This window comes from Triturus cristatus, chromosome 3_1 (genome assembly GCF_964204655.1).
Source record: "Triturus cristatus chromosome 3_1, aTriCri1.1, whole genome shotgun sequence".
NCBI classification, from domain to species: domain Eukaryota; kingdom Metazoa; phylum Chordata; class Amphibia; order Caudata; family Salamandridae; genus Triturus; species Triturus cristatus.
Genome location: NC_140583.1, coordinates 640,774,254 through 640,793,058, shown reverse-complemented (window position 1 = coordinate 640,793,058; position 18,805 = coordinate 640,774,254). Strand labels below are relative to the sequence as shown.

The following is an 18,805-nucleotide window of genomic DNA, read 5'->3' as shown; positions in this document are numbered from 1 at the left end:
GACACTTCACTCTACTCTACGCCACTCCACTCTACACCCCTCCACGGCACGAACCTCCACTCTACAACGCTTCACTCAATGCCACGCCACTCCACTCTAACACGCCATTCCACTCTACACCATGACAACCACTCCACTCTTTGTCATGACGCACCCCTCCACTCTACGGCAAGTGACTTACTTCCCTCTGTGCTACTTCACTGTATGCCACTTCACTCTACTCTAAGGCAAGTCACTCTACTCTCCTCCACTCTATGCCCCTCCAATCTACACCCCCTCAATATGCCCCCACTCCACTCTACGCCCCTCCACTCTATGATACTTTACTTCACCTTATTCTACGCCACTCCACTCTGAAACTCTACTCCGCTATTTGCCACTCTATGCCACTATATGCCACTTTACACCCCTCCACTCAATGCCCTGCCACTCTACGCCCCTCCAATCTACAACACTCTACTCCACTATATGCCACCCTATTCTGCACAATGCCACTCCATGCCACTTTACTCTACTATTCCACTCTACGTTACTCCATGCCACTCTATCCCACTCCACTCTACGACACTCTATGCAACTTAACCCTATGATACTCTACATCACTCCACTCTACAACACTCTAATCCACTCTATGCCACTCCACCCTACTACACTACACCACTGTATGCTACTCAACTCTATGACAATCTACTCTGATCTACACCACTGTAAATAACTCCCTCTATGCCACTGCCTCCACGCTACTCCAAGTTACTCTACTCCACTCTACGCCACTCAACTGTACAACACTCTAATCCACCCTATGCCACTCCACTCTACTACACCACTGTATGCCACTCCACTCTATGACAATCTATTCTGCTCTACGCCACTGTATGCAACTCCCTCTATGCCACTCCCTCCACGTTACTTTACTCCACTCTAAGCCACTCCACTCTATGAGACTCTATGCCACTCCACTCTATGCCACTCAACTCTAAAACACTCTATGTCCTTCCACTGTACAACACTCTACTCCCTCAACGACACTCCACAACACTCTACACCAATCCACTCCATTACACTCCATGACAATCCCCTCTACTATGTGCTACTCCACAACACTCTACGTCATACTACACCACACCACTCCACTCTACTCTACTCTACGCCACTCTCCTTTATGTCACTAACTTTTAGACATGCTGAACAGTATCCACGCTGGTGTGTAACATGGCTATAACACATTGACAAAGCGAACGCTCTTGCATAGACGACACCTATTGGATTTGCCAATGCTTGTTATACTCAGTCACTTTCCTACATCACATTAGTTTGTTTATACCCATTTGATACTCTTTTTTGATACATTACTTTGTGGAAACGAACATTTGTCTATAGCATGCAAATATAGTTTCACTTTATTTTGCAACTACTTTGCTTAGCTATGTTTGGATCTAGCTGACTTTGGTAAATGGATCTGCCCATAATGTTTTTACTTTTTGGATGATCTCGCATGCACGACTGAACTGTTGTGGTTCAGAGACATCTGTTTTTAGCAAGGGGTGAATTAGCTTACCTTGAAGCAAACCCCGTGTGATATCTATATGTGGCAATTTAGTAGCGTGCACGTATAATCTTGGGCTGGTAGTTCTGCAAAGGCAGGACGTTTTATACAACGAAGACGTTTAAAGTGCTCTTGACTGGAGAACCTGTTTTGATGTTGTCGAATTCATAGGTAAGGACACCTCACTTTGTTATATAGAGTCTTAGAGCAAGTGCGTCGTCTTTGAGTAGCCCTAATGATGGCAGTGGTTTGGTCAGACGCCATGCACAAACGTCTGGGCAATGGCGTAGTCAGTGTGTCATCATGAGTCCTCGAGCAAGGAAGGAAAAGCCGCCCCCCACCCCCCGGCCACTGTTAGAGCAGTGAAATCCCGCATAATCAGGGTTCGGCAGGCCCCTTAGACCTTTGCGCCGGTGCCACTGCACCTGCTGCACCAATGGAAGCCACGTCCCTGCTGTGAAGTACTTACAAGACGCCGGTGTATCCTGGCGCGCAGTAGCAGGCCCCGGTCCTGTGGTCGCAGGTGGCTCCGTTCTGGCACTTGCTCTTCAGTTGGCACCCCTTGCCGTAGGTGCCCTGGTCGCACAGCTCCTCGCAGCGCCAGCCCTGGTAGCCGTCGGCGCACACACAGGCTCCCGTGATGGGGTTACAGAGGGCGCCGTTCTGGCACTGGCAGCGGTTACTGCAGTGCGGACCCCAGTGCTCGCTGTCACAACCTGAAAGACACAAGCGGGAGGATGTCCGTCAATGCTAGGGGAGGCTTGGACAGGGGCAGCAGGCAAGGCCGCGGAGGAAGAGTGCGGAACGAGGAAAGGTAGGGGGAAGGTAGGGGACAAAGCGGGCGCAACCAAGTTGCACCAAGAAGCACTGGACAAAAAAAACATTAGCGAACGAGATATTTCAACGCTCCTCATGTTAAAACTACGTAAAGTGTTTGTAAATTGAGGTGACGTCAGATGAACCACTCACGGATTCCTCAGATATAAATAAGTAGAAACAAAGAACGTGACAACCGATGTATTCTGCCAGGCCTCCCACCCATTCCACGCTCATCATTGCTAAGTGCCCTGGCCCCCATGTGTGACGTGCCTGGCCCATGCTGTGGTGATGTCACCTATTGATGGGCTCTACAGATCCTGCTGGTTCTTCTCGTCTGTACTACTCCTCACTATTTGTTGAGAAAATCATGTTCTAACATATTTCCCTGAACACCTGACCAGGACCCCAGTGGCCCAAGGCGACCTTGTACTGAGAATCTCTAATGAAGTCACTTGTGTATATTCTTTTTAGAGATGTTACTTGGGAGAAGTTGGCCTGGTATATGCTGTCCACTAGTTATAGTGGGCACCTTGCACCAATCCAAACAACCCTTATTGATGACAGGTTTAAAGACAACCTTTATTAAAAGCTATCCTAGTGGTAGCTATGGAGAGCAGCCTTCAGGCTAAGTCTTGAAGGAGTGTAAAGTAGCTTGGTTTACCAGATTATAACTTCTTGAATCACTAAATGAAAGGAGAACCACACAAGGTATATATAAAATATATGTATTTATTTCTAAACACTCAATACTAATCTCTTTATGAGATTAGAGTCCAAGATACACAATAATACAGTTCTAAAACGACAGTAAATAGCACAATATACACTGGGCCCCAGGGGGGGACCAAACCATATATTAAGAAAGTGGTATAAGAACCACGACTTGACTAGACACAGTGCCTAGAACACGTAGAATCTCTGGGACCCCAAGGAACCACCCAAGGTAGAGACACAGGAGCCCACGGGGGACGCGTGCAGTGTGAGAACACAGGCGCAAGCCCCGTACTATTCTATGGGAAAGTCGCGGTTGGAATTTTAGAAGTTAAGGACACTTAGGAGAGGACTTTGAGCAAACCCCTTTAGACTTAGGGGTTCTAGGGGCAGCACCCGCGGGAGCACCGGTGTACTCGAGTTACCTCACCCCGGGAAGCCGGGTGCATAGGTGTCAAATGGTGTCGGGAATCGTCGTTGATTTCAATGGCGATCTGCTGCAAAGTGCTGCTGCCGGGAAGAAGAAAAGTGTCCGGTGTGATCCAAGCTTGGCTCAAAGATCAGAAGAACCTGAAAGCAGAGGGGACATAGTCTGGGTCACTTGCCAGTGACCAGGGGCACAATAGACGAATGCTCAACGATGTCGGGTGTTTCAGGTGCGAAGAGGTGAAGCTTGACTCTGCAGCCACGAGGACCAGGAGGCGTCGACGACAACCAGGAGCTGGATTCAAACTATCCCATAAAGGATGTCGAGTGCTGCGGTGTTGGTGCTCGGATTGAACCCAACAAGCCTTGGCAACAGCAACCCACGTAGGAAGAGAAAAGATGCTTCGGTGCGGACCAGCAAGGTCCTGGGAACTCCCCAAGCAATGGAGAGTCAGGGCACGTCTGGAGCAACCAGGAAAGCCCTATTAAAGTTAGAGTTGCCTTCACAGGGACCCACCAGTCGACGGACCAGGGATCACGAAGGGACCTCAAGAGAAATCACACAATACCAGCCCACGGGACACTCGGTGAGTGTAGGCCAGTAATCTTCAGTGGAGACACTGCTCGGGTGTGGACTACAAGTAGCCCAAAGCACAGTCTCAAGGCATGACGAGAAGCATATGTACTTGCAAATGTGCACGGTGTCCAGGGGTTCCAGTTCCACGGTCCCCACGAGGGCTACGGGTCTCAGCTTTGCTGGGAGCTCGGGTTGGCCTCTGGGAAGTCTGGGAACCCACCTCCTGTGTTGCAAATTCTTCTGAGTCTGGCGGGAGCTTCGGAGATGCAAACCGGTCAGATGCATCTTAGGTGCCTGCCTTGCAGGGAAGTAACTCCTTCATTCCAAGGGAGATTCTTCAGTCATCTAGAGCCTTGTAGATTGTCGAAGTTCCGGGATTATATATCAGAGTTTCGTCCAGATAACTCTAAAGACCTGTAGCCAGGGTTCCTATCTTATACCCAGTGAAGGGGTGGGACAACCTCTAGGGACCCACCTATGGGAAGGTAAGGAAAGAGGTGTGGCTACACCCCTGGTAGGCCCTGCGACCGGTTTGAACTGGACTATGCACAGGGACACCAAATGTGCCCCCAGTGCAGACTTCAAAGCACTCTTGGAGTGCACCCACCCAGCCCCAATACACTAAAGCCTGTCTGGGAGGTGGTCACACCTCCCTGTGACAGGAAACCTATTGTTCAGGCCTCCCCTGCCAGAGTTTCGTCCAGCAGCAGGAGGGCAGACTCGTGTCTGTGGCTGGCAGCATCCATTTTGTGATGCCCGGGTCTGTTAAGCTGGTACCGGGTATACCAGTGCTGTCATGTCTCTCCCTCTAGAAGGGTGGGATCATACTCCCACGCCAGTTACTGGTGTGGGGGTATGATTCCAAGGTGTTTGACACCAAACACAACATGTTTACATGCAGCCATCCCAAAGTTAGCATTTACCGCTAGTATAATGCATTTAAGAGTATATGGTTTGGCTGCATCACAAACAACCCCGGAATAAAGGTTCCGAAAGCTGCAGAGGGGCTCTGCTCATGCATGGGCACCCTCTCAAATGAAACCCAGCACCCTTCCTTCAGGATTGTTAAGGCAAACCATAGGGGTGACTGAGAGGTTTACATGTGCAGTGATATGGAGAGACATAGGTAACCTATATCTCAGTAAGGGGTGCATACACCACCTTACCCAGGCTGCAGTAGCAGACCTGTGGTGTCATTTTGGAAGGCTTCCCAGGGGTGGCACCATATATGCTGCAGCCCCTGGTAGGCCTCTGGGGTACCTATGCCCAGTGTACATAGTATACCATATACTAGGGACTTATAAGGGTACCCCAGAATCCAATCTGGAGTGTACCTAAAGTACTGGTAATCAATTTAGAGAGGAAGCAGCTTAGCTGGGGTCCTCGTTAGCAGGGCCCCAGCCAGACTAAAGTCGAAAAACAGTGAAACATCAGCAAAAAGTGGGGGTAACTATAAGAAGCAGATCCTACTCTCCTACACACTGCCCCTTTTGCATTAAACCTTTACATGCGTGTATACATTCACAATATTGAGCATGTCTGCAAATAACAATTTTAGAAAGTCGCTTCACAAATACCATATTATCCAGAAAAGACAGACTCTGACCCTCAACAATCCAATGTTCAGAAAGTTGCATTGCATTTAACTCTAACGCTGTCACCTTAGAGATTTATTCATCTCCTCAAGCAAAAGATAATGCCCCAACAGACTGTCTGCTGTTGACCTGATGCTCGCTATAGGCATAAAACAGACTCTCTCCGAGTAGAAGAGTACTCCCTAAATATCATATAAAAAATGGTGGGAATGGTTATGCTTTGCTAGAAGTGCTGACAATGAGTGTTTCCAAGTCACATACTAATTCTTCTCCCAGGACATTATCGGAAGCTTTTGATACCTATTCTCAGAACCACCAGACTGTTTTTTGTTTGCCCACCTTTTCCCCTTTTATCCCTACCAGAGTATACAGCCTGTATACTTCGAAGTAGCATTTTTAGGTCGCAGCCTACCAGAAAGCGCAGCTGTCTGGTTTGCTAAAGACATCTTGGGGACATTCAGAAAGGTGACCTAGGAATGTTTTCCTCCTGTTGCTTACTATTGGCGTTGTAATTGTAACTCCCATTTTGTTGCTTTCTATTTGTTGGCCTTATTTGCTTCAGGCTGTCCAGCTCGATTTCACCCCTCCAGTAACCCAAACCTTTGTTACTGTATTCTTCCATGAACTCGCTTTCTGTAAACAGGCGTTTAAATCTTTTCTAATCTTGTCACATTTGCTGTGCATTCAAAGACAGAGGTCAAATGTCAAGCTGTGTCTTCCAGGGAGCTTGGTGTTTATTTTCCTTTCTCTGACTTCAAAGTGGGAGGATTTATGTGATAATCATGCTGGCTAGTGGGAGTCTGCTTCAGGAAGGCTGTACAGATGTTATTTTTTTGCTTCTAGCACACAACAAAATGTAAATGTCTGTAAATTAACTGTGCTGATGGTCAAATCAATACATTGTGTAATGACATTTCCACACATTTTGGTTTATACGTTGTATACTTTTATCGGTAAAACTGTATGTGAGTGCAAATGTGATGGTCATTTTAATTGAAGATATTCTGTCTGTAATAGCAGTACGCTACTGCACCATGCATACTCAATCTTACCCCACTCCACTCTACTGTACAAGATTCCATACTACGCCACAACCCTCCACACTGCGACACTGCACTCTTCTCCTCGCCACTCCACTCTACTCTAGGCCAATGCACTCTACCTGGCACTACTCTACTATGCTCCAATGCACTCTTCGCCACTGCACTCTACACCACTCCGCGCCACTCGACTCCAATCCACCCTACTCTGCAACACTGCACTCTATGCCCCTGCACTCTACACCAATTCCCTCTACACCACTTTACTCAAAAGCAATGCACTCTGTGCCAGTCTACTCTGCGTCACTGCACTCTACACCACTCTATGCCAATGCACTCCATGCCACTCTACTATACACCACTGCACTCTGCGACAGTATACCATGTAACACTGCACTCTCTGCCCCTCTAATGTTATGCCACTCTACGCCATGAACTCTACGCTCCTGAACTCTATGCCACTGAACTCTACACCACTGCACTCTACGCCAATCCACTGTAAGCAACTCTAATCAACTCTGCACCACTGCACTCTACAACACTCTACTCAACACCACTGCACTCTATGCCACTTCACTCTACTCTGAAACAATCTACTCTGCCACTGCAGTCTATGCCATTCTATTGCACTCTGTGACACTCCACGTCACTCCCTTCCACACCACTGCACTCTACTCCAATGCAGTCTACACCACTTTATTCAAAACCAATACACTCTACACCACAGCACTCTATGCCAATCGACTCAGCACCAGTGCACTGTACACCACTATACTCTACTCTATGCCACTTCACTCTACTCAACACCATTCTACTCCACACCATTGCACTGTACATCACTTTACTCTACAGCACTGTATGTCAAGGCACTCTATGCCACTCTACTCTACACAACTGCACTCTTCAAAACTATACTCTGCCACTGAACTCTCTGCCACTCTACTCTGCACCACTTCTACGCCACTCTTCTTCACTCCACACAAATACCCCCTACGCCACTCTAATCGACTGTGCACCACTGCACTCTGCACCACTTTACTCTACACCGCTCTACTCTACTCTGCATTACTCTAATCTATGCCAATGCACTTACTCCACTCTACTATGCACCACTGCACTGTACACCACTCCATGGCACTCCACTCTGTTACACTGCCCTTAAAGCCAGTGCACTCAATGCCACTACTGTATATCACTCCACTCTAGCCTGCACCACCCACTGTATGCCACTTCACTCTACTCTAAAACAATCTACTCTATATAACTGCACTTTACGCCCCTTTACCCCACTCTGCACCACCCGACTCTACGCCACTGTGCTCTACTCCATTACTCTATGCCATTGCACTCTGTCCTGCACCACTATACTCTACCATGCACTACTCCACTCTACTCTACTATGAAACAGACTGCTCTATGCTGCTGCGCTCTATGACACTCCACTCTATGCTACACTGCGCCACTCCACTCTACGCCACTGCGCTCTCTATGCTATGCCACTCTACTCTAAACCACTGCACTCTACACCAATTTACTCTATACCACTTTACTTAATACAAATTCACCCCACGCCACTGTACCTATACCAACTGCTTTGAACCACTGCTCTTTACGCCACTATTCTCTACACCATTCTACTCCTTGCCACTGCACCATACACAACTGCACGACTCTACCCTATGCCAATTCACTCTACACCACTCTACACTGCATCACTCCACTCTTATGCCACTGCACTCTACCCCACACCACTCAACTCTATTCTGCACCACTCCCTCTACTCTGCATCTCTCCACTCTGACACTTCACTCCACTCTACTCTGCAACACTGCTCTCTTCACCACTGAACTCTATAGCACTCTGCTCTGCATTGCTCCACTCTACGTCACTGTGCTCCACGCTGATCCACTCTAATCTACTCCATACCACGGCATTCTATGCCACTTCACTGTATTCTGAAACAATCCACTCTATGCCACTGTAGTCTACGCCACTCTATTCCACTCTACGCACTCCACACTATGCCGCTCAGTTTTATGCTACTGCACTCTACACTAATGCTCTCTACATCACTTTACTCAAACTAATACACTATATGCCACTGCACTCTATCCCAATCTATTCTGCACCCCTGCACTGCACGCCACTGTACTCTATGACACTGCACTCTACGTCACTCTGCACCATTACACTGTCACTTTACTCTGCAAAACTGCACTCTACACCAATGCACTCTACAGCACTCTACTCTACACCACTGCACTCGGTGACACTCTACTGTGCAGCATTGCACTCTCTGCCACTGAACTCTATGCGATTCTACTCTATGCCAGTCTACTCTGCGCTACTTTATTCTATACCACTGGACTCTACTCTGCACCACTTTATGCCACTATACTGTACACCAATGCACTCCATGCCACCTTAATCTACTGTGCATTACTGCACTCTATGACACTGCACTCTATACCACTCCAGTCTAAACCAAGCCACTCCACTCTGCACCACTCCACTCTGCAACACTGTACTGTACACCAATGCACTCTACGCCACTACGCTAAACCACTCCACTCTTCCCTGCACCACTCCACTCTACTCCGCTTCCCTCTACTCTAAACCAATCTGCACATTATGCCACTCTACTCTGCGCCACTCCACTCTATGCCATTCCAATCAATGTTGTGCCACTCTACTCTACACCATTCTCTCTATGCCACTGCGCTCTACCCTGCACCACTATAATCTACCCTGCATCACTCCACTTTACTCTGACACAATCTACTCTACAAAACAAAAAGTCAGTAACCTGGGGCACACCCTTATCTTATATATGTAAAGTTCCTTAAGTTGTCATCTAGTTTGGCGTGCATCACTCCATTAGTGCCCCATTCCATGGCACTTTACATAATTAATCCGATAATATGACTCGCAAATCACGGGTCAACCGAGTTGCACAGCCGCATGCACATGTGGATTTGGGTAGCGTGAAACTGGGGTTATTGAAAATTCTTTTTGAACACGGAGGTAAATGTATAAGCAGTTGGGCATGAGTCTGGGTTTTGAAAACAGCGTTTGCATCATGGGTGTGTGAGTTTATGTAATTATTTTTTCTAAAAGCAAATGGGTGATGTAAGGCATGGGAGGGTTTCGGGACAATGGGGTTGTTCAGTTATTAATGTGAAGAAAAGGGGGGCACATGTTATAGTTTAATTTTATGTTACGTGGGAGATGAAACAATCATGGCTGACAATTATGTTTAAATCATAGATCCCCCTGACGAAGGCTAAGGAGCCGAAATGCATTGGGTGTGATGTTTGGATTCTTTGAGAGCAAGCAAAATTCGTAAACTGCTGTATGATAGGCCTGGATGGGCAATCATAAAGTAAAAAACGAGCACAAGAATGTTGAATTTTGTAACCTTTGACGTGACACAAAGACTTGGATAAACTAAAGGAAAAACATTTGGATGAAATTGGATACACTATGGCTGAGGTGGATTAATTAGCATGCCTATGTACATGCGGCTGTGCAACTCGGTTGACCTGTGATTTGCGAGTCACATTATCGGATTAACAATCTACTCTACGCCACTGCACTCTATGCCACTGCACTCTACACCACTCTATGCCGCTGCAGTCTACGCTATGCCACTGTACTCTAAACCACTGCACTCTACACCAATTCACTCTAAACTACTTTACTCCAAACCAATACACTCTCTGCCATTGCGCTCTATACCAATCTACTCTGCACCACTGCACTGTACGCCACTCTACACCATTTCACTCAGTCACTTTACTCTGCACAACTCTACGCCACTGCACTCTACACCACACTGCGCTACACCACTGCCCTCTAAGATATTCTACTCTGCAGCACTGCACTCTCTGCCACTCTACTCGATGTCAGTCTACTCTGCGGCACTTTATTCTATACCACTGGACACTACGCTCCACTCTACGCCAACGCACTCCACGCCACTCTAATCTACTGTGCCCCACTGTACTCTGTGACACTGCACTCTACATCACTCCAGGCTAGACAACTCCACTCTGCACCATTTCACACCACTCCACTCTACAACACAGTACTCTATGCCAATGCACTCTATGCCACTACTCTATACCACTCCAGTCTACCCTGCACCACTCCACTCCACACCACGTCACTCTACTCTAAAACAATCTACTCTATGCCACTGCACTTTATGCCACTACACTCTATGCCACTGCAATCAATGCTGTGCCCCACAACTCTATGCCACTGCGCTCTACCCTGCACCACTATACTCTACCCTGCACCACTATAATCTACCCTGCACCACTCCACTCTACTCTGAAACAATGTACTCAATGCCACTGCACTCTATGCCACTATACTCCACTGGACACCACTGCACTTACGCTATGCCACTGTACTCAAAACCACTGCACCCTAGCCACTGCACCTATGCCAACTACATTGCACCACTGCACTTTACTCCACTGCACTCTACCCTACTCTATTCAACTCTGCACACTGTTCTCTACATCCCTACTCTATGCAACACTCTACCCTGCAAAACTCTGTGACCCTGCACTCTACGCTACTGCACTCTATGACCCTGCACTTCACTTTACACCACTCAGGTATATGCCACTCTGCTCCACTCTGCGCCTCTCTACCCCACTTTGTGCCACTCCACTCTGCTCCATTTCACTGTACGCGACTGCAATCTACTCTGCACCGCTCTGCTTTATGCCTCTGCACTCTACGCTACTCTCCGTCGCTGCTCTCTAAGGCAATGCACTATAAACCACCTTACTCAAAACCAATGCACTCATGCCACACCACTCTATGACAATCTACTCTGCACCACTGTACTTCACGCCACTTCACTCCAAGCCACTCTACTACACTATACTCTATGACACCCCCTCCATGATACTCCACTCTGTGATGCTCTACTCCGTTAAACTGAGCTCCACTGACACTCTGCTCCACTCTGCCATTCTAGGATGCTATTTCACTCTACAAAGCTCTACACAACTCCCTCTATGACACTCCATGCCACTTTACTCCACTCTGTTGCATGACACACTACTCTAATCTACTCTACTCCACTCCACGCTATCAAATCTACTCCCCTGTATACCACTCTATTCTACAACACTCAACTCCAATCTACGCAACACTTTCTAAGCCAATAGCTTTTGCAAAGGCAAGACCTATTGGCTTTGCCAATGCTTGTTCCTCTTGCCTCCAAAGACATGCCAGCATGTGTTCATAATTGTCTTCTTTCTCCTTTCCCGTCTTCACTCCTCTCTTTCTCTGTATTAGTTTTATATCGTCCTCCTAATCAACTCTTTATTTTACTTCCCCTTTCAATGTTTTTTCTGAACAGTTTTTTGGGGGGAATGTTCGGTACGCAGCTGCACTTATTATGTTGATTCCTTTGGATTTGACCATGCCATGACAAATTATGATATGATATTTATATCTGGTTTTCCCAGGATCTTAACCATGTGATGACCAACTCTGCTACAACATTTTGTTCTACTATTTGATATTTCCCCACGGTCCTTACTTTAACCTCAGAAGGGCTTGCTATATGTGTAACATGTTGTTTACATATAGCGCTCTAGTAACACAGATGTTACACTATTATCGTTGGGCACCATGATGTTTAATTGTTCTTTGAAAAATAATAAAATCTCTTTGAACTGAAAAAAAAGAAAGTTGATTGCTCAATAACAATACCTATAGGTCACAAGTGCCACTGAAACTGATTGCAAAATCAGAAATCTAATTAGACAACTGTATTAACCTGTGGAAGTGGCATTAAACATGCTGAGTGTAAATATTCCATTACATTTGACAACTGCGTTGCAAAGCTAGCACTGTCTGACAAGAACTCTAGAGGATTCGTACAGACTCACCCACCACTCTACTCTACCCGGGAAACCCCCCTCAGTGTGCCCTTTGATAGCTTCCTGGCCTCCTTCACACAGCAGTAGTTCAGTCCTCTCCACGAGATATGGCACATACAAGCGTCCGCGCCATTCCACCGGAAACGTCGACAGAAGATGTGCTCAGGTGAAACCCTCAGCATGAGTAAATCCTTTACCATAAGTTCTGTGAATTGCTAAAGTCATTTTGTCTTCATAAAATGAGCTACTTGCACTCGGAAGCTTGTCCTACACGCGCAAGTAGCTCAGGGAATCGAGCTCACTGTTTCATACACCAGGTGCTGCATTGTGACAGACAGTGCACTCTGCCAGCCAATCAGGCACATGTTCGCCCAGAGTCGTGCCAAAGGTCACATGAAAGGTCACCGGAAGAAGATCACAAATAAGTCGACCAGCGGCCGAAAACTCATTTGTCTTCAACGGTCTACTTACTACATGCCTCCCCTGTGAAGAGACCAGTGAAGCATTACACAAAACACAACAAATGACACAAAAAAGAAACAGTGTCTGGCTCTGATGTTATAGATGGCTACACAATTCCGAACAAGCACAACAAAAATAGCTAAGCGCTTGTGAACATATCACCCGCCGTCAATCGGTGGCATTTCCAGGAAGTCACGATTCTGTGATCTCTGATCTGCTGGACAAGCCACATCTGAGTATGTGCTCGGGAACAGGTGGGCGAGCGGTGGTTTGGCTTAATGCCTCATGCAAGGGCAGGAGGTGTTATTTCAAGTCGTGTTTGTTGCTGGCATTGTACCTGCTCCTTCCTTATGCCGTCCTTATGCTGCCTCGTACTGCTATGGAGAGAAGGAGCGGGAAAGAGAGAGAAGGGCACGAGAGAGGGAAAGAGGAAAGAACAAGAGGGGGGTACTGGTACAGAGAAGAAAGGAACCTGATGATATGTCATGTATGTGCTTTTTTCTACCTAAGGCAACTTCAAAGTACTTTGTGGGAACAGAAGCGGAAAGAAGGGATCTGAGATTGAAAGAATAGGCCTGCGAGTAACTGGGTATGGAAGAGGGAGACAGGAGTGGCAAATCAGACACATGATCACGGTGAGGGATAGTTTAGCAAAGACAAAACTGCAACGCTTTTTTGATTAAACAAAAGGGAAGTGCTCCAAAAAGGAACGGTTAGCAAGGAAGTCCAACAGCACAAGGTTGCTGTGTTTCGTTTCCCTCGTGCCACACCTCAAACAGAAAATGAAAAAAAAAAAAGTCTGAAAGAGTATGTGCTGTAGTAGGAGTGAGAAGGCCTAATGGCAATTCCCCATTATCCTCAGGGCTTGCGTCTCTGGGAGCTGTGGCCCGTGAGTGTGCAAGAGGAAGTACTTCAGCGCATGCCCAGCACTTCTCTTACCAAGACTCCTGGGACAGTTTACCAGCAGAAGTAGACCTCACCCTGCCTCACCCTGGCAGGGGCAGACCTAACCACAGGCCCACATGAAGTACACGCGAATAGAGACACAGGTCCTACAGCACAGTGTGGCTGGCAGTCTGTGGTATTTCAGTATTCTGTCATTTCAGCACACATTAAAAGTGTTTGGGCACATGTTTTACCGCTTTACTATCAGGTTAACTTCTGAATACAATCATTTCCAACTGACAGGGTGACCAGCTAGCCTGCAAAAATAATCTGAAGAAAACAAAAAGATGGAGGGAGAAGTTTTTGGACTCAAAAGCACTGCTCGACCCTCACAGCACAGAGACTAACGGCCAGAGGATGCTACTGAGCCAGGGTGACTGCGGCTCTGGTCCTTTTGGACTTGCCGGCTTTGTTTGGCAGAGTCTCTCATACCTCTCTGGTGGCAAGCCGATTTATGAGGGACATCTGAAGAAGAGCACTTAAATGGCTCTGCTCACTCCTACCTGGAAGAACATCTCCTTTGATATGTGAGGCTCCCCAGTGTTCATCCCTAAGCCACACATTGTTCTACATTTACATCAAACCAGTCATTGCCATTATCTGCTGGTCCAGTATGGCTACCATCTCCTACACGATCATCAACCACATATACGTTTCTATCTCCGAAGATCCAGCAGAGGGAATCAGCCTTTACCACGCAGCCGGAACCACGCAGTGCCATTACAACACGGGCACTACAACGAACGTGTCGTTACCACGTGTTCCTTTACCACGGAAGCCGTTACAATGACTTGCTTTAGAGAAAGCGTTGTTGGACTGGTGTTGGATTTTAAGTCCAACACCTTCCCTACTGTTGCGCAGACTGGTGGTGGAACAGGAAATGATGCTATTCCAAAGTCCAGCGCTTCCATAAGGCAAGTCGTTGTATCGACTTGTGTGGTAACAACGCGATTGTTGTACTGCCCGGGGTGTAAAGGCATGCGTGGTGAAGGCATGCTTGGTTCTGTCATACAACCTCCAGCGGATATTACCTCTAACCTTTCCCAGTGTAGGCAGGCAGTTGCAGGCTGGGATACTTTGAATTGCCTTAAAATAACTGGGTACAAAAAAGAGACTTTTTGGAGAAAAAGATCTGTAGGGTGCCGACCTCGCTGGTGGCCTCAAGAACCAGACCCCACTCCCACTCCTGTTGAATCAAGCAAAAACCTTGGCTTTGAGGTACATCCTCAGCTCGTCTTTGCTAAACAGATGGGCCAGTTGTCTGCTACCAGGTTCGCCATGCTTCAAATGTTGTTAAAATACTTTGCCTTCCCCAGAAACGTTTAGAGCATTAGTCATCAGGGCGGGACTGGCCATAGCGGGCACTGGGCCGCTAGGGTGGGGGCCGGTTTTGGGCCACCTGTGGACCAGTTTTGTTACTGGGGGCCGGCAATATCGGTCCCCAGTGACAAAATCGGCCGAAACCTACCGTAGCAAACTGCTCGGCCGCACCCCCACCCCCTCCTGGGGGCCTGCCAAGCAGTTTGCCAAGGCCGGTTTCGGTTCCCAGTCCAGCCCTGTTAGTCATCCATGTGCTTAGCACCTTAAGGCCAACTACGGGTGGCGCAAGATTCAGTCACAATACTCCTGCTTAGCCAACTTCATGCTGGCTCGGTCCCCTGCAACCTAATGGATCTCCACTGGTTACCCATCAAAAAGATCACCATTTTTCAATATTTGTGCTAAGCCCACAACGCTATCCACAAAAAAAGGACTTCCTTATTTGCAATCCACATTTCAGGTTTACATCCCTTGATGTACTCTTTGGTCTGCTTCTCAAAATCTGCTGCTACTCCAGAGATCAAACGGAGTCATCTCGTTGGCCGCTCCTTCTTGCTTCAGGCCAGCAGACACTAGAACTGTTTGTCTACCAACTGGCGAACCTTATCGAGCCCTTCAGCATGCAGGAAGAATCATAAAACTTGGTTCTATTCCCTTCTGTAGCCCTCTTCACCTTTTGTTGGCCGCTAGCACCAGATGCTCTTTTTGGGCTCACAATTGCATAGCCATAGTAATTATTTAGGGCAGCATTCTACTCGGTCATTTATTTGCTCACAATGCCATTGTAGGCAGAAACTGACCATATGCAAATCAGCCTTAATCTTGCTCCAATAGAGAGAATGCAACTAAAAATGCCAGGCCAAGCAACCCAGACCATACCACAACTAAGCAGCGGCTGCCGCTCCATTAGTGCGGAGGAGCGCCACTTCCGCCACCACCAGTCCATAAAACGATATGTTTTAAACCCGTTTTATTATCGTTTAAATTTAATCCCCTAGACCCGCCACCAGGACTCTAATGAGTCTTGGGGGCAAGTCCAGGGGATGACACGGCTGATGAGGGAGTGGTGGGCATGGGGTGTTTAGCCGGCCGTCTCAGGCCAGCCAAATCCCTCATGCGCAGTGAAGCTCTCTCCAGCCTCAGGTGCGTTGCTGGGGCTGGAGAGAGCAGGCACAGGCTCCCAGTCTGCCTGGGAGTGCAAGTTTCCAACATTCAGGCCAATCATGAAGCTGCTCTCATGCGAGAGCAGCTTCAGGATTGGCCGCAGGGCAGGCTGGGAGCCTGTGGCTATCCCCAGAGCCAGAAGCAGGAAGAGCCGATGCACGGGAGACAGCGGCAGCAGCAGCAGCAGTAAGGCAAGAATGTTTTTTTTGCACCCAAACCCTTCCCACCTCTGTCCTCCCTCCTACGGCCCGCCCCCCCACTTTTGCAGGGGATGAGACGCTAATGCAAATAAGACTTATTTGCATATAGCTGGTCTCTCTCTAGAGTGGCATAGTGAGAGCAACTTTTTGGAATGGGATGCAGACCAAGCCAAGCACTCAAGATACACTTCACTGATGAGGTCTTAGTACGCCAGAACCAGTCTAGGGTAGTTTGTCTTCCTGTCTAGAGGGGACCTGACCAGCCAGTTCAGTCTGGACTGTTCCTATTGCAGCAGCACCAAGCTTATGTGCATATGGATGGTCTCTGTGAGCGAAAAAATGATTATCTGCGGTGGCTGAGACTAATTCAGGCATCCCTTTTATCACCTTTTTATTTGTTGCAGTAGTTGACCTTAAATGCAATGGGTGTGTTCAGAGATGGGTCGCATGCTTACTGTGCCACAGGGCTTAAGCTATACCTCACTGATGAGGTGTAAGTGGCCTGAAACTGGTCTGAGGTAGTAACTAGACTAGAGTTGACCTGGAATGGTAGTTTGGGGTGGGCTATTGCTTTTGGAGCAGAATCAAGACTGAAGATTGCAAATGGCTGGTATCTGTCTAGAGTGGCTTCTTCAGGGACTCTGAAAAACATGGCTCATGAGCCTGAAGAATTGTGTGAACACCCACACATACTGCTGGATAGGTTTGGTCATCTCTCTCAGGAAGCTTTTATTGGCGGGTAATCGAGCGCACCTTTACAGCTGGATCCCACAAAAATTCTTCATCCGGTTTTAAAGAAAATATGTCCTGCCACTGTTCAGCTCTGTAATCTATCTATAAGGATGGAATATGTTCCACGGTGTTGGAAACTTGCCATAGTATCTCCAATCTTAAAGAGACCCATAGCAGATTCTGAAGTACTTATTAATTTTTTACAGGTATCTTTATTACCAGTACCGGTAAACAATGTTAGAGAAATGTGTAAATAGAAAAACAGGAAACAATTAGTGTTAGTAGACAATGTGGGCGAGTTAAGGTGGAGTTTGGATGAAGGAAGCTGTGTAGCCTTGATCTTGCTCGGTGTTTGAGCAGATTTCAAACACCCGCGCCCATGTAATATTACTATTTTGATTGAAGGAGAATGGTGTGGGCCGTTGGGCCTGGCCGTCAATAGCTTCCTATCTTTCTGACCATAGACAGGAGGTAACCATGGGAAAGGCATTTTCAGAGGAATTTTCTTTGAATTTTGGAGTACCGCAGGACTCCTCTTTGAGCCCTATACTTTTTAATATATATAAAAAATATGTAATCTGCTCCAATGGCAAAAATTATATGCTCTTTCAAATTCTAACTAATGATGTGTGCTGATGACACCTAATTGGTAATGAGGCTAAAAAGAGATCAACATCAAAACATGCTTGAACAAAACAGCTAAATATATGGGAAACAACACACTCTAATTGAACTCTGATTTAAAAGAGAGGTGATGGTCTTAGGACCTAATAAACAGATCTGATCAATATTCATGGTAGCCATTGTAAGGAAATTACTCTTTTTGCATGATCACCCCAAGGTTTTAGACTGATGTTGCTGTGTGTTTGCCTCTGGGAGCTCTCGGAACCCTGCCAAACAGGCCTCAGTGCCAGTGCTCTGACCCTTAAAACATGTATGTTTGATTGGCTTGCCCACATTTGGCATAAGTTAACTTACTTATAAGTCCCAAGTAAATAGTACCAGGGGTACTCAGGGCCTATAAGATAAAGTGTCCCTCATGGACTTCAGCAATTATGATTCCACCACAAGTGTGACAGAGCAAAGCAAGACTCCCAGCCTGTCACTACTGGCTGGCAAAGCAGTTTTCAAACTGTTAACTCAACGTTGCCATTCAAACTTGTGGCAAACAATCAAGACCTTCCTTTTTAATATGCAGAAGTCATCACTAAGGTAGGCTTATCAAGCCCTAAGGCAGGGTGCTGTGGGGTGCTGTAATTAAAAAACATGGAAGATGCATTTTTATATGCCCTATCAGTAAAAACTGCAAATTGTAATTTTTGCTGTAGAATGGCTAGTAACCCCATTGGTGAGTATAGG

At 47.1% G+C, this 18,805-nt stretch overlaps 1 protein-coding gene and 1 long non-coding RNA gene across 4 annotated transcripts in view; one reads left to right on the top strand and one right to left on the bottom strand.

Annotated features, from left to right (window-relative positions):
- Positions 1-18,805, bottom strand: part of MEGF11 (multiple EGF like domains 11) — a 1,813,102-nt gene that overhangs the window by 837,019 nt on the left and 957,278 nt on the right. Inside the window, exon 6 of the mRNA XM_085644629.1 lies at positions 2,016-2,262. Coding sequence (XP_085500755.1) covers positions 2,016-2,262 — 247 coding nt within the window. The remainder of the gene's footprint in view (positions 1-2,015; positions 2,263-18,805) is intronic.
- LOC146860704 (uncharacterized) overlaps positions 1-18,805 on the top strand; it is a 263,183-nt gene that overhangs the window by 120,628 nt on the left and 123,750 nt on the right. The window lies entirely within an intron of this gene.